General features: G+C 37.2%; 1 protein-coding gene across 1 annotated transcript in view; it reads left to right on the top strand.

Moving 5' to 3' along the window:
* Positions 1-15,107, top strand: part of dnah9l (dynein, axonemal, heavy polypeptide 9 like) — a 132,024-nt gene that overhangs the window by 28,725 nt on the left and 88,192 nt on the right. Inside the window, exons 16-20 of the mRNA XM_049479653.1 lie at positions 1,524-1,853; positions 2,798-3,052; positions 4,135-4,304; positions 4,433-4,655; positions 11,022-11,138. Of these exons, the coding sequence (XP_049335610.1) occupies positions 1,524-1,853; positions 2,798-3,052; positions 4,135-4,304; positions 4,433-4,655; positions 11,022-11,138 (1,095 nt within the window). The remainder of the gene's footprint in view (positions 1-1,523; positions 1,854-2,797; positions 3,053-4,134; positions 4,305-4,432; positions 4,656-11,021; positions 11,139-15,107) is intronic.

Below are 15,107 nucleotides of genomic sequence, written 5' to 3'. Positions count from 1 at the left end.
TTATAGTCAACAACACATCAGCCATGCAAACAACCATCATATAAAATATAAGGGAATATCCCATGGAAGGGTTGGCAAGACTTCACACTGATAATAAGCTAGGATTGGGGGACATGCCCATTAGAGAGTTCAGTCACGCTCCTCAACACCTTGGAATAAACTCTGAAATATTACACCACTAACGAGTTCCCCTCAACTCAACTTATAGTTTAAGTTGGAAAATAAACTCACACAATTTAACACTCTCACACATTTTTGTTTTACTCCAGATTTTTTAACTGCTGTGCAGTTATCGGTAAAGCTTGATTGCAGTTGTTGCTGCAAACCCTGCGTTCACACTGGAACGCGACGAGTCGCTTGTGTCGCCCAGCGTTTGTCGCTTGTGGGCATGTCAAGCTCAACGCCCGCGTTTATCATGGTCCAGCCTCCGACAAGAAAAAAGGCACAAAAAAGGAATCACTTGGCCACTTTATTCTCCAGCTATAACTCCCAAACTTGCTGGACTCTTGTGCGTTTCTGTGATTTAACTGCGCTGGAAACGCAGCCGTTCCCACAGACTGATGTGGGTCCACCCCGTTCAACAGAAAGAACCGGGAAAGAAACTAGAAATTCAGAGGACGTCGAACCGCCTTGTTTGTGATTGGTCCAAAGAAAAGCTAGGAGCCAATCGGGTTAGAATGTCGCTTCACCGCGTCATAACTCATTTGCATAGAGTTGAGAAAAATTAATCTCTGTGTCGCTTGTCGCTCTGTCGCTCTGTCGCTTTGTCGCCTCTCGCGTGTCGCGGCGACAAAACGCGCCCTGCCATAGGAAATGAATGGTCGCCTGTCGCTTTGTCGCTTTCCAGTGTGAACGCAGGGTTAGAGTGGCACAAGCAAGTTATTAAGTTTAGTGGGCAAATATTTTTTTCACACAGGGCAAGATTGGTTTGGATTTTTTTATTTTCATAACTAAAATTCTTATTTAAAAAGCACTTTTTATGTTTGCTTAGGTTACCTTTGTCTGATATTTAAGTGTGTTTGATAATCGGAAATATCGGATATCAGAATGACAAAAAAGCAAATAGAGCAGATAGAGATGCTCACATTCACGCCTCCTAGTTTGGCTACCAGTTTGTGAGGTACAACAGCATTAAAGACAGAACTAATGTCCACAAATAACATCCTCACATGTATGTATTTGGCTGCTCTGGGTGTTTTAGTGCTGTGCGGACATATACTTTGACATATATTGTAGACTGCATCATTGGTTGACAGTTTGCTCTAGAGGCAAACTGCTCCTGGTGCAAGTCTCGAACAGAGTCTCAAAGACTTGCCCCTAGGGTGAAGTGTTTGGGCTAAATGGGGTTTAGAAGGTTATAGGCGCTAGCAACCAAAGTAACCACAGTCGAGCTGCGAGGTTACTGAACTTGGTTACTGACCACAGCCTGGCAGGGTCATCAACAAAGCACCACTAGCAGCTGATAATAAAGCAGAGTTTTTTATTTATTTATTGATTTCGCTTTCTTTCTCTTGCTCTTTCAGGAGAATGCTGTACTCCTGAGAGCTGATGTATACTCTCCTTCCTGGGAAGCTTACACAGATCATGTGGATCGTATGGTCTTGGCAGGTTTCTCCAGCTCTATACGCTGTTCTTTACAGTACCTGGTGGAGAACACAGACCCAGCCCTGCGCATCGCACCGCTGTTCGAGGTGCAGCTGACCCTCACCTCCGACATGACTTTCCATCCCTCACTCGACCTGTCCAAGAAGGACAACTTCTACGATATTATTGATAAGATGGTGTCGGATATTTTCAGAATGGCCTCGTTTATGAAGAGGATTGCCAAGCATAAACAGACAGAGAGTTACCAGGTAGGTGCCTGTGTGTGTGTGCAGCAGAACTGTACGATAAATCGTATTTTTATCATTTTTATCACATTTTATCAGAATGAGGTAGAGCAAGATAGAGTGAGGCAGATCAAGGTTAGAGGGAAATAGAGTAAGGTGAATTGAGGCAGAGTGAGGTAGAGTAAGGTGAATTGAGGCAGAGTGAGGTTGAGTGAGGTTGAGTGAGATGGAGTGAGATGGAGTGAGGTAGAGTGAGGTTGAGTGAGATGGAGTGAGGTAGAGTGAGATGGAGTGAGGTAGAGTTCGATGGAGTGAGGTAGAGTGAGGTAAAGTGAGGTGGAGTGAGGTAGATGGAGGTAGAGTGAGATGGAGTGAGGCAGAGTAAGGTGGAGAAAGGTACAGGGAGATAGAGCAAAGTTTAGGGAGCTGGAATAAGCTGAATTAAGGTACATTAAGGCAGAGGGAGGTAGAGTAAGATGGAGTGAGGTAGAGTGAGGTGGAATGATGTAGAGTGAGGTGGAGTAAAGCAGAGTGAGGTCGAGTAAGGTACAGAGAGGTAGAGGGAGGTACATGGAGCTGGAACAAGCTGGAGTAAGGTACAGTGAGGCAGAGGGAGGTAGAGTGAGTTAGAATAAGATACAGTAAGGTAGAGTGAGGTGGAGTGAGGTGAAGGAGGTAGAGGGAGGTAGAGGAAGGTAGAGCGAGGTAGATGTCCACAGGGAACACTTACACCAAACTACATCTGAGCTTATGAAAAAGGAGTGCATCCAGGCCAAATGCTGAAAAACATTTGAGAAATGAATTTATCTTGTTTAATGATATTGAGATGTTTAGCAGTGTTACCACACCTTTCTTTTTCCATCCATATCATACCCACCTACTATGTTGCTTTTTTGTAATTTGTTTTATTATGTAAAATGTTGAACTCAAGAATTTGTGCTTGTGTGTGTGTGATTGTTTTGCTGCAGGTGGATATAGACCAGGTGCCAGAGTTATCAGAGTTGGCTCAGCTGATTCGTGGTCGTGCACGTGGAGCCATCGCTAAAGTCAAAGAATTCCAAAACTCTTTCAGCTCTTATCGCTATCTTTGGGCCGGAGACAGGACCGAGTTTATGAGACAGTTCTTACTCTATGGCCACGCCCTCTCAACAGAAGAGGTGGAGCTTTATGCTGAATATGAGCTCGCCAAGAACCCGCCCAAACTACACCAGTTCAAAGAGCAAGTAAGGGTCTTTCTGTGCCACCTTTAGGAACATTCATCTTTCTAAGAATTTTCATAAGAAATCCTAAAAAAGTGCATAGTTTTTACAGGTGTGCACTTATAACGATTGATCCAATCATCCTTGTGAACTGAACACATCTGAAATATTTGTGAAAATCAGAATCTTCATATAAAACTGTAGGTTTAAAAACAGTAAAGTAGACATTTCTTTGGTATAGGGAATTAAATGGTAAATGTTTTTGCCTCAAACTGTCACAGTATGGACATTTCATTACTAGAGAGTTTCCAATCCATGAATTCTTTTAAGGTAAACCTTGAAAAAGAATGAAAGTGTTCTGAAAATATTTTTACAGTTGGCAGGTGACTGGAATTGACTGGCCCTACTGATGATCCCATCATGACACATAGCTTTTTAAAGCTTGCTTTAGACATGCTAAAATGATAAATGCAAAGCTTGTCTGGTAAAGTGCTCTGCACTGCTCTTGCAGAACTGTTTGGTGTGTTTGCGCTCCTAGATGTGTAGTGTCAGAGTGGCACAAATAACACCTTTAAATAGTGGAAAACATGATTCTAAAATCAAGAGAGTTAAATCTATTTTTTTTTTTGTCATCTAATGTTTCTTTGCATAACAGTAGAATAGATGACAACACGACTTTGAACTTTAATGAGTGTCGCCCAATCCTGTTTCTGCAGATTTACGACTCTGTAGAGATATGGGGCCCTCTCTTACATCTTGCATCATTTCTAGGGTTGCCACCTTTTAGAATTTAAAATAATGGAAAATATGCGCTTACTAAAGCCTGTTTGGGCAAAGTGCACAAAATACTGGATTTCAGAAAGCTGCGGGAGAACGGAGGTGGGCTATTCAACAAATGTAAGTACTTTTTATAATGTTTTAATAGACCGAAAGTCCATTTCACACTGGAGTTCTCCTTTAAAAATACCAATCCTTTAAGGTAGTAGGTAGTAGATTTCAAGGACCAGGATTGAGCGCCTCTGCCCAACAGTGTCAGTGTCATTCATGAATTGTCTTTCTTTTTATCTTCATGTGCCTGTGTTGCGTGTATGTGTATGTATGTGTAGATCAGTGAGTTTGAAAGTCTGTATGAGAAGGTGCGGGTGTTGGAAGAGAAGAGGGTGTTCAGCAGTTGGTGCCAAGTGGACATCAGACCTTTTAAAATGTCCCTTATGAATGCCATCAAGAAATGGAGCTGGATGTTCAAAGAGCACCTGCTGAATCACACCAATGATAGGTGACTTTAGTGGAATATTGTGTCAAAGACTAAAACCAGACTAAAACCAGAATATCATATTGTTTCCTCCTCTCTGTGTTTATCTATCTCTCACTCTCTTTCTCTACCTCTCTCTCTCGATTCCGCAGTGTGCAGGAGCTGGCGAGCTTCATTGCGAATGCTGAGTATGGTTTGGGGAAGACTGTAAAGGAAGGAGACTATGCTGCGCTGGTGGACACTATGGGCCACTTGATGGCTATCAGAGACAGACAGCAAAACACTGAACAGCAGTTTAAACCCCTCAAATCTACTGCTGATCTGCTGAAGACCTACGGCCAGCAGCTGCCAGAGCAAATCTATGCTCTGCTTGAGGTACACACATACACAATGCCCAATGCCAACTAGTACACAGAATAATGAGGATCTTCTTCATATCTTTGTTGTTTCTCCTAGACAGAAATGAGGTCAGATGGAAAAACAAAGGAGACTTTGTTTTTGTCTCTCCTGAGAAAAGAGCTCAGTTTCCTCTTTAAGTTTACTATACACTCATGGGCCCCTTTATTAGGTACACCTGTCCAACTGCTTATTAACGCAAATGTTGAATCAGCCAATCACATGGTTGCCTTCTCCAATATGGCAGAGACCCTGACATGCCAGGAGGCAGGCTATGCTGTGTTTATGTATATGATGTCTATGGGGGAGAGAACCAGGGTTAGCAATGAGCCAGCTAACATTAGCGGCGAGCTAGCTAACATTAAAGAGGAGAGAACTAAGGTTAGCAGAGCTAACTAATGTTATCGGGGAGAGAACTAGGGTTAACAGAGAACTTTAGGGTTGTAAGAGATCTTACAATGCTAATGTTAGCAGCTAGCCGACTAACGTTAGCAGCCAGCTAGATAACTGGAAGGTCAAAATAAGTCTTTACTAAGACTATTATGAATAACAAATAATTTTAGGCTGCAGTTTACAGCTGCGGTTCTCAAATGTTTCAGTTAGAGAAACCCTTTTTCCATGGTAAGTGCCACTTCTGCCACTCTACCCAGGATCAAATTCAAAATCTGCACGCTTCATTAGTTTGTTTTTGTTGGCTTTTATTTTTTAATCACCACTTTTGAAGATATGGCCAAATCAGATAATGATAAATGAACAGATCTTGAGTGTTCCCATTGTATTAAAATAAAGGTAAAAGGTATGCCTTTTTGTTTGTTTTTTTGTTTAGTATAAATGTTTATTTGTTTGTTTAGTATAAGCCAACATTATATGTATACTAAACAAACAAATAAACATATTTATACTAAACAAATAAACAAACAAACACAAAAAAAGACACCTTTATTTTAATATGATTTTAATTGATCATTTCCACTTTTTCTGTGCAGAAAGCTACAAAAGAGCTCAATCTGGACAAATGCTTATACTGTAATTTTTAAAGTGTTCTTTCATTTTTCTTTCTATGGTTCCTACATGCAATTCAGTGTGTTGTTTTAACAATGCAGCTTACATATGTTATGTTGGCTCTGTTCTGCATCACAATGCAAATTTGAGCAAAACAAATGGGAAATTTTGATTTCCAATACAATAAATTGTTTTGTACCAAAGAAATTATGACTACATTTTTAGGTCTTAAAATATTTATATTTTCTTTAACTTTGACTAAAATAAAATAAAATTAAATACACAGAGACAGAAGACAGCATACTTAATTGCAAGCATGTTTATTATTACAGAACAAGCAGTATACTTCATGGTGTACATTGCAGTGAACTGAAGTATTTGTCCCTACTGTAAGAATTCCCTCTAATGTATATCTAAATACACTGATTTTAATTCATCATCATAAGCCCATACGCTGTCCTCTCCATGCTGGGCTCCATATCAAATCCATGACCCCAATTTGGCACCCTCATTCTCAACAACCCTGCATTTAAATTTTCAGAGTTTTTTTTATTCTTCTTATCTGGGTCCAAGACTCTTTTCTTTTCAGCAAGCCAGAGCAACAGAGGCAAAGAAAAAGTCCCTCAGATCAATAGGAAGAAACCTTGAGAGGAACCATGGCTCTAATGGGGAACAAGTCCACCTCTAGTCGACACAGGATAGCGCTAAAGCAAATACTAAGCCCTCTTCTGGTGTGGTGTTCTCAATTCGGAACAAAGCTGCCATGATGGAACGTCTAAAGAAGCCTTGAATGGAAACAACAAGAATTCATTTAGAGTTACTACAGTTCCATAGTTCAGGTTTTTCTGTGAAGGAAAACCTTAGGGTGCTTTTAAAAAACATTAGAAAGGATTTTTAGAAGAATGTGTTCCTTGAAACACCATTAGCTTTTTTTAAGGTTCCTCAAAGCACCTTTGGGTGTTTCTCCACAGTTTCAACCCATAAGGTTCCTCAAAGAACTTATAATACTTTAACAATGTATGTCAAATAACAGCTCATTTTCTCATTTTCATTCAAAACTCACCTTAGGTGTGAAAAACATTCAGACAGTTCATCGATAACATCCTCAGGACAGCTTCTAACATAGTCTGTTCACAAAAGAAAAAACATGAGTTGACAATTTCACAAATCAGCTAAAAAAAAAGAAGGAGAAGACTGTAGAGATTGTCTCTACAAGGTCATAAATTAATTTATCAATTGTTATTCTATATATATATATATATATATATATATATATATATATATATATATATATATATATATGTATATATATATATATATATATATGTATATATATATATATACATATATATATATATATATACATATATATATATATATATACATATATATATATACAGTCATAGGTAAAAGTTTGGGCACACCTATTAATCTTAACCATTTTTAGTTCTAAATATTTGGGTGTTTGCAACAGCCATTTCATTTCAGTTTGATATATCTAATAACTGATGGATACAGTAATATTCCAGGATTGAAATGAGGTTTATTGTACTAACAGAACATGTGCAATATGCATTAAACAAAAATTTGACCGGTGCAAAAGTATGGGCACCCTTATTACTGTGTCCATCAGTTGTTAGATATATAAAACTGAAATGGCTGTTGCAAACACCCAAATATTTAGAACTAAAAATGAGATTAATAGGGGTGATTAATAGGTGCCCAAACTTTTTCATATGACCATATATATATTACTTATCTAGCTTTCCATTTTTGCTTTAGTAATAAATACTAAAATCAGGGACCAATAAGTACAACTAGACCTAATTTACCTTCACAGTGAAGTACAGGCAGCTCTAGTTGCGCTCCACACCACTCCATTTCATCACTAGCACAAGTGATGAGGTCCCTTCTGACATCTGTAGAAACTCTACAGATGAAGGACAGAGGACAGTAGAACATCTTCAGTGACTGAGTCTGATTCACAACTTACAGTGTTTAACTCTTTATTATTCAGTTAATTCTCCTTGTTGGTTTGATTTAGACAGTTTGATTTAGGTGTTTCTCCACAGTTTGAACCCATAAAGGTCCTTAAAGAACGTGTACTTTAACAGAATATGTCAACTGTAGCTGATTTTCTAACATTCAAAGCTCACCTTAGAAGTGAAAAACGTCCAGACAGTTCATCAATAACATCCTCCGGACAGCTTCTAACATAGTCTGTTCACAAAAGAAAAAAACATGAGTGAGAGTTTCACAAATCAGCTAAAAAAAACTCTACATGGTCAAAAAAAAAAAAAAAAAAAAAAAAATATATATATATATATATATATATATCCGGTCCTCTTAGGGGTTCAGGAAACGAATCTTGCGTTTTCTCCGTAGGTGTTAAACGACACATATAAATAAACAGCGCTCTTAATTCTGCTATTGTCTGATGAGATGCCACCATCCTGTGTGTGTGTCCGCGCCCGTGCGTGTGTATGTGTTCGCGCGCGCGCGGGTGTGTGTGTGTGTGGTTTCGTGTTTGCCCTGAAAAACGATACTGAGTAGTTTTCCACTTGTAGCTTTTTACATAAGACCAGATAACGAGGTATCTTCATGAGGTATTTTTTTGATAGGAATATTTAATTTTTTTTATCTCTTTATTTGCTGAAAAGGTACTTAAAAAATATCACACCTGCCCCCTGTACATCATAGTTTGTGTGTCTGATTTGATGCAACATGTGCTCAACACCCCTAAACCTCTGATCCTAGAATCCCCCCTGCTTGTTAAAATAATAGAAATGAGGTTTGATGAAGCTGCTCTAATCTCTTGACCTTCGACAGCTTTAGCTGATTTTATAATAGTGATAGACCAACTAGTGACCTTTAATGCTGAATTTTTTAATGTCTGTTTAGCTTCTCTTTTAGGGGAGTTTGTTTAGAGAGTTAATGTAAATGTACTCTATTCTGTACATTCCTGTTCTTGTGCTGTTGCTACAGCTAGATAAATTGTGAGTGTCCTTCAGACTTATGATTTCTTTTTGTAATAACTACACAACATAGTTGTAATTTTACTTCAGTACTTGAGTATAAATTCTAGAATAAACTACTTGCAATACTAGAAAAAAAAGTAGAAAAAATGTTGAATACTTTAGTACTTCTACTTAAGTATGGTGTTTAAAGAACACTTCATCTTCTACTCAAATCCCTTTTTTGACAGAGTACTTGTACTTTGACTCAAGTTTGGGTCTCTGGTACTTTATACAAGTCTGTTTAAAATATACATTTCAAGTTTAAAAGAAAAATCTGGTGTGAAATGGACTTTGGGTTTAGTGAAACAAGATAACAAGTAACTTTTGTTAAATAGCCCACCTCCATTTACCCCCAGCATTCTGAAATACAGTGCTTTTAGCAGATGCTCCTAACAGGTTTACAATGCTAGAGATAGGGGCACTGTATTACCCATGCAAATAAATCACTATTTGTACATCATTAATAAGCTCAAAGTAGCTCCACATTAGTAGTGCACAATTGGTAGTGTGAAGATACTATGAGCTGTTACTAACATTGGCTAAAATTTCAGAATGCTGGGGGTAAATGAAGATGGGCAATTCAATATAATTTTGTACTAATTATCATGTTTTGTTGCACCCCAAATCCATTTCACACCAGATTTCTCCTTTAACTGTTACATGATATTTGATAATGTTTAGTTTGAAGAATAATGTAGCTGGTAACTTACTTCTGTCCTGTAATCCACCTTTCTTCAGCTCAAGCCTGGCTTTTTTCTGAGCTGGTTCATCCTTGTGCGTATCAGTCAGCTTTCTCTTCATAGTGGTTCTTTTTTTGAAAAGAAGCTCCTCAGACTTATCAGATCCTCTACAGGAGAACATAAAGCCAAAACTCAAGTGTTCAAATGAGTGAATAGTGATTTAAGATCAGTAACCCTGTGTTGATGAATCAGTCAGAACTGGTGTTCTTTAACCTCAACAGTGACAGATATTCTGTCAGTTTGGACAGTAACTGCAGGTGGGGTTTTTAAGATCTCTCAGGAAGTGACCCAAACACAGCCATCAAATTGTTATGTACTATGAGTTATAGAGATGTGAAATGGTAAATGTGGGTGGTGTCTGACCTGTGTGTGTAAACTTGATGTAGAAATACAAAAGTTGTGCTTTATAAAGTAAGAAAATAAAATAAAAATGGTCAACAAAACTTTTGTGCGGAAAAAAAGTAGATATGCGCTGCTTAGAAAATGATTAATGATTCATTTATTTCAATTAAATTCAATATCATAGAAACCCTCAGCCATACATTAAGTTACATAGAAAATTAATGCGGCTTTATATAAATATAATATAAAGAGGGTTTTGTTCAAAAAGTAAGATAGGAAAAAATAAAATAAGGATGTATGATGATCAAAAACAAGAGAATTGAGGAATACCTTGAATACTGATTCAGTTAATTTATTGCAAATATATAGAAAAAGAAAACACTTTTGACCCATGTTACACATCAAAGAGTTAAGTAACTAGATAGAAATAAAATGCTGATTAGGGGCTCAAAATATTCAATAGTTATACTACCAAAAAGTTTTGGGGTCAGTATTAAAAATTAAATTTGTTTGCGTCCGCATTTCAATCAAGTACTGTGTAGCAATATATTTCCAGAAATAAACAAATTCTTACAAAAATAGAGGATTGTAACCTTCACTTTATTTTTTTCATTTGTACGAAATGATAAACAGTCAAAAGGATAAACATTAATTATTATTATTATTCTAATTAATTAAAATGTTTGAAGGTTACAGGGTACATCACATTTTAATTTTCACGGCATCACATAATATATATATTCTTGTAAATATTTTGTAAGTATTTGTGAAGGTCACAGGGTACATCACATTTTAATTTTCACAGCATCACATAATATATATAATGTATAGAAGACCAATTCTCAGCATGTCTATATCTTAAAAATCTATATATCTATATATTCCATATCCATCTATATATTAAAAATATCTTATTTGACTGAAACTCACAAAATGCAAAACTACAGGTAAATATTTTGTAAATATTTGTGAAGGTCACAGGGTACATCACATTTTAATTTTCACAGCATCACATAATATATATAATAATGATTAGTAGACCAATTCTCAGCATGTAGATCTGCAGGGCACCATGGTCGAAATTCAGTGGAGGGGGAATTCTGCAGTGAACATGTTTCTTCTTATTTTAGAGCAGGTTTCTTTTTCATCAGTTTAAAAAGAGTCTGTCTGCTAGTGGTAATTCACACCAGCAGTTAATAAACATCTTCAGAAGTCTAATCACGCTCATCACTGATCTTCTGCAGGAGCTGCCTGACAAGTGGAAGAATCTGAAGAAGGTGGCCTTCACTGTGAAACATGAGGTTGCTCCTCTGCAGTCCAGCGAGGTTGCCGTCATCCGAAGAAAGTGTGTGCGCTTTGAGGTGAGCTAGGTTCAGTTCTCCACTAGAATTCATTTCATTTTTTTCATTTCAGCTTGTAATTCCAGACCTAGTTTAACTCTATCATGATCTAAACCATACTATGGTGTAACTCACTGTCTATCCAGTGAACAACTATAATTTTATATGCTTTAATGGGCCAATTTACATGCAAATAATTAGCTTTACAAAGATTTTACAAATATTTTTTAGAGAATAAAAACAGATACATTTTAATGTTTTGTTGCCTGGTGGATTATCTTTACACTGCATGCATCATCTAGTAAATTATCATGTCATTGCATAGTGTGAGGGGTTAAACAATTTTGTGTTCTAACTTCACGCACAGAATTCACAGAAAATGCTCAGGAAAGGAGCATGTGGGGTAGTAGGTGTGAAATTCGCAGCTTCTGCTTCACTGAATCACCGTGAACTAAAAGATCAACACAGATCAACACTAAGGGAGATATAATGAAGGAAAGCTGTGCAGCTGTTTATTAACAATGTAAATATACAATATGTTATTAAATGTAATTTTATATACACAAGCTTTCATCACTTATTTTCTCCAGTTTTATTTACAACATGAAAATGCTGTTCTAGTGTAATATCTTAAATAGAGAACTAGCCTCCTACTTTAAGGAAAACCTGGCATTAGCCTGGCAGGAGCTAATTGTATACTGTAAAATATTTATTTGAACTATTGAATGTATAATTAATAATTTATTATATAATAAAAAATGTTTAAGAAAATTATATTTTAAAAGCCATTGCGCTCAAAAAAATATGAGGCAGATGATCCAGTGTGATTAAGAGTTATAATCTTCTATTTTAAGGAAAACCTGGAATTAGCCTGGCCCGAGCTGATTTTAGCCTATAAAATCAACTGGCAACATGCCATACTGATCCATAATGCACAAAAAAAATTAATATAAAGCTGATGTTCCAGTGTGATTTTGAAGGATTTTTCATTTAGGGCCAGACCAAATACAGATCAGATGAAGAGCTCTAGTCTCCCACTTTAAGGGAAACCTGGAATTAGCCTGGAACGAGCTGATTTTATACTGTAAAAAAAACAGCCAATGTTCCAGTGTGATTTTTTGAAGGACTTTTTTTTATCTTGGGCCAGAAGAAATACACATTATATTAAGAGTTATAATCTGCTACTTTAAGAGAAAACCTGGAATTAGCTTGGCCCAAGCTGATTTTAGCCTATAAAATCAACTGGCAACATGCCATACCGATCCATAATGCACAAAAAAAAATTAATATAAAGCTGATGTTCCAGTGTGATTTTGAAGGATTTTTCTTGAAAATCAAATAAAGAATCTGGTTTGATCACTAATCACAAATGATAAATGATTTCTCAGCTCTACACTGCAATCTGCAACCTGGTTTCATTCTTATACACTGTGCCAAGCCGTTCTGCAGATTCACCAGATCTGGTAAACCATGGCCTTACCCCCACAACCATACCAGCATAAAAACTGCGGCTAACCAAAACCACAGAGCCACCGCGCCACCCTGCAGCAGGATGGCAGCATGTTGCACAGCAGCGCCTCGCAGCAAACACTGACATTTACAGGGCATCAAAGCATGCAGTGTGTGTGTGTGTGTGTGTACATACACTAAAAAAATGGTGTTATATCTGCAGACACGTGCGCGCATGACACAAAGCCTCACGTCTGACACACAGCAACACTTCACAGAAACGTCTTCAGACAGACATCAGACCAGAATTCTGATTAATATTAATAGCACACACCGCCACCTCACACCCTCAGACTGAGCATAAAATACAGAAACCTCACTATCATTAATCTCCCCACACAGAACAAACACAGGACTTATTCATCCAATCTATTCACTCCTCCTGCACAGGAAACACACACAAGCACACACCACTAAATCTTTCCTCTGGTCATTTACAACAAAGTGATTCAACCTCAAAAACTTAGTTCTGTGGTTTATTAAATCTAGTTCTGAGGTGAAAAGTGGGAGTCTGCTGATTCAATACTTAGTTGTAGATGTTTCAGCCGCACACTGGAGGTCGAGCAGAAAAATTTAAATGAGTCGCGCGCGTGAGCACAGACTCAGACACGTGCACAGACACGCACACGCGCACAGACACGCACACGCGCACAAAATCAGCTTGGGCCAGGCTAATTTCAAGTTTTTCTTAAAGTGGGAGACTAGAACTCTTCATCTAATGTGTATTTGGTCTGGCCCAAGATGAAATTTCCGTAAAAATCCTAAAGGAACATCAGCTTTATATTCAATTTTTGATGCATTATTGCTCGGTGTGCCATGTTGCCAATTAATTTTAAAGTATAAAATCATCTCTTCTGCTTCACTGAATCACCGTGAACTAAAAGATCAACACAGATCAACACTAAGGGAGATATAATGAAGGAAAGCTGTGCAGCTGTTTATTAACAATGTAAATATACAATATGTTATTAAATGTAATTTTATATACACAAGCTTTCATCACTTATTTTCTCCAGTTTTATTTACAACATGAAAATGCTGTTCTAGTGTAATTCATTCAGTAGAAAATATCTTAAATAGAGAATTAGCCTCCTACTTTAAGGAAAACCTGGCATTAGCCTGGCAGGAGCTAATTGTATACTGTAAAATATTTATTTGAACTATTGAATGTATAATTAATAATTTATTATATAATAAAAAATGTTTAAGAAAATTATATTTTAAAAGCCATTGCGCTCAAAAAAATATGAGGCAGATGATCCAGTGTGATTAAGAGTTATAATCTTCTATTTTAAGGAAAACCTGGAATTAGCCTGGCCCGAGCTGATTTTAGCCTATAAAATCAACTGGCAACATGCCATACTGATCCATAATGCACAAAAAAAATTAATATAAAGCTGATGTTCCAGTGTGATTTTGAAGGATTTTTCATTTAGGGCCAGACCAAATACAGATCAGATGAAGAGCTCTAGTCTCCCACTTTAAGGAAAACCTGGAATTAGCCTGGAACGAGCTGATTTTATACTGTAAAATGAATTGGCAACATGGTATATGAGCCATTTTGCACAGAAATAATGAATATACAGCTGATGTTCCAGTGTGATTTTGAAGGACCTTTTTATTTTGGGCCAGACCAAATACAGATCAGATGAAGAGCTCTAGAAAACCTAGAATTAGCCTGGCCCAAGCTGATTTTAGACTGTAAAATGAACTGGCAACATGGAATACTGAGCCATAATGCACCACAAACTGAATATAAAGCTGATGTTCCAGTGTGATTTTGAAGGACTTTTTCATCTTGGGCCAGACCAAATACAGATCAGATGAAGAGATCTAGTCTCCCACTTTAAAGAAAATCTGGAATTAGCCTGGCCTGAACTGATTTTATACTGTAAAAAAAACAGCCAATGTTCCAGTGTGATTTTTTGAAGGACTTTTTTTTATCTTGGGCCAGAAGAAATACACATTATATTAAGAGTTATACTCTGCTACTTTAAGAGAAAACCTGGAATTAGCTTGGCCCAAGCTTATTTTAGACTGTAAAATGAACTGGCAACATGGCATACCGAGCCATAATGCACACAAAATGAATATAAAGCTGATTCATTTTACAGTATAAAATCAGCTTGGGCCAGGCTAATTCTAGGTTTTCCTTAAAGTGGGAGACTAGAACTCTTAATATCATGTGTATTTGTACTGGCCCATTATGAAAAAGTCCTTCAAAATCACACTGGAATCACTGGTTTTATATTTATTTATGTTTTGTGCATTATGGATCAGTATGCCATGTTGCCAGTTGATTTTATAGGCTAAAATCACCTTTTGCCAGGCTAATTCCAGGTTTTCCTTGAAGGAAGAGACTAGAGCTCTTCATCTGATGTGTATTTGTTCTGGCCCAAGATAAAAAAGTCCTTCAAAATCACACTGGAACATCAGCTTTATATTCAACTTCTGATGCATTATTGCTCGGTATGCCATGTT

The sequence above is a fragment of the Astyanax mexicanus genome, chromosome 5 (assembly GCF_023375975.1).
Source record: "Astyanax mexicanus isolate ESR-SI-001 chromosome 5, AstMex3_surface, whole genome shotgun sequence".
NCBI classification, from domain to species: domain Eukaryota; kingdom Metazoa; phylum Chordata; class Actinopteri; order Characiformes; family Acestrorhamphidae; genus Astyanax; species Astyanax mexicanus.
Note: the sequence above shows the minus strand (reverse complement) of the source record. Positions and strands in the feature narration are given on the sequence as shown.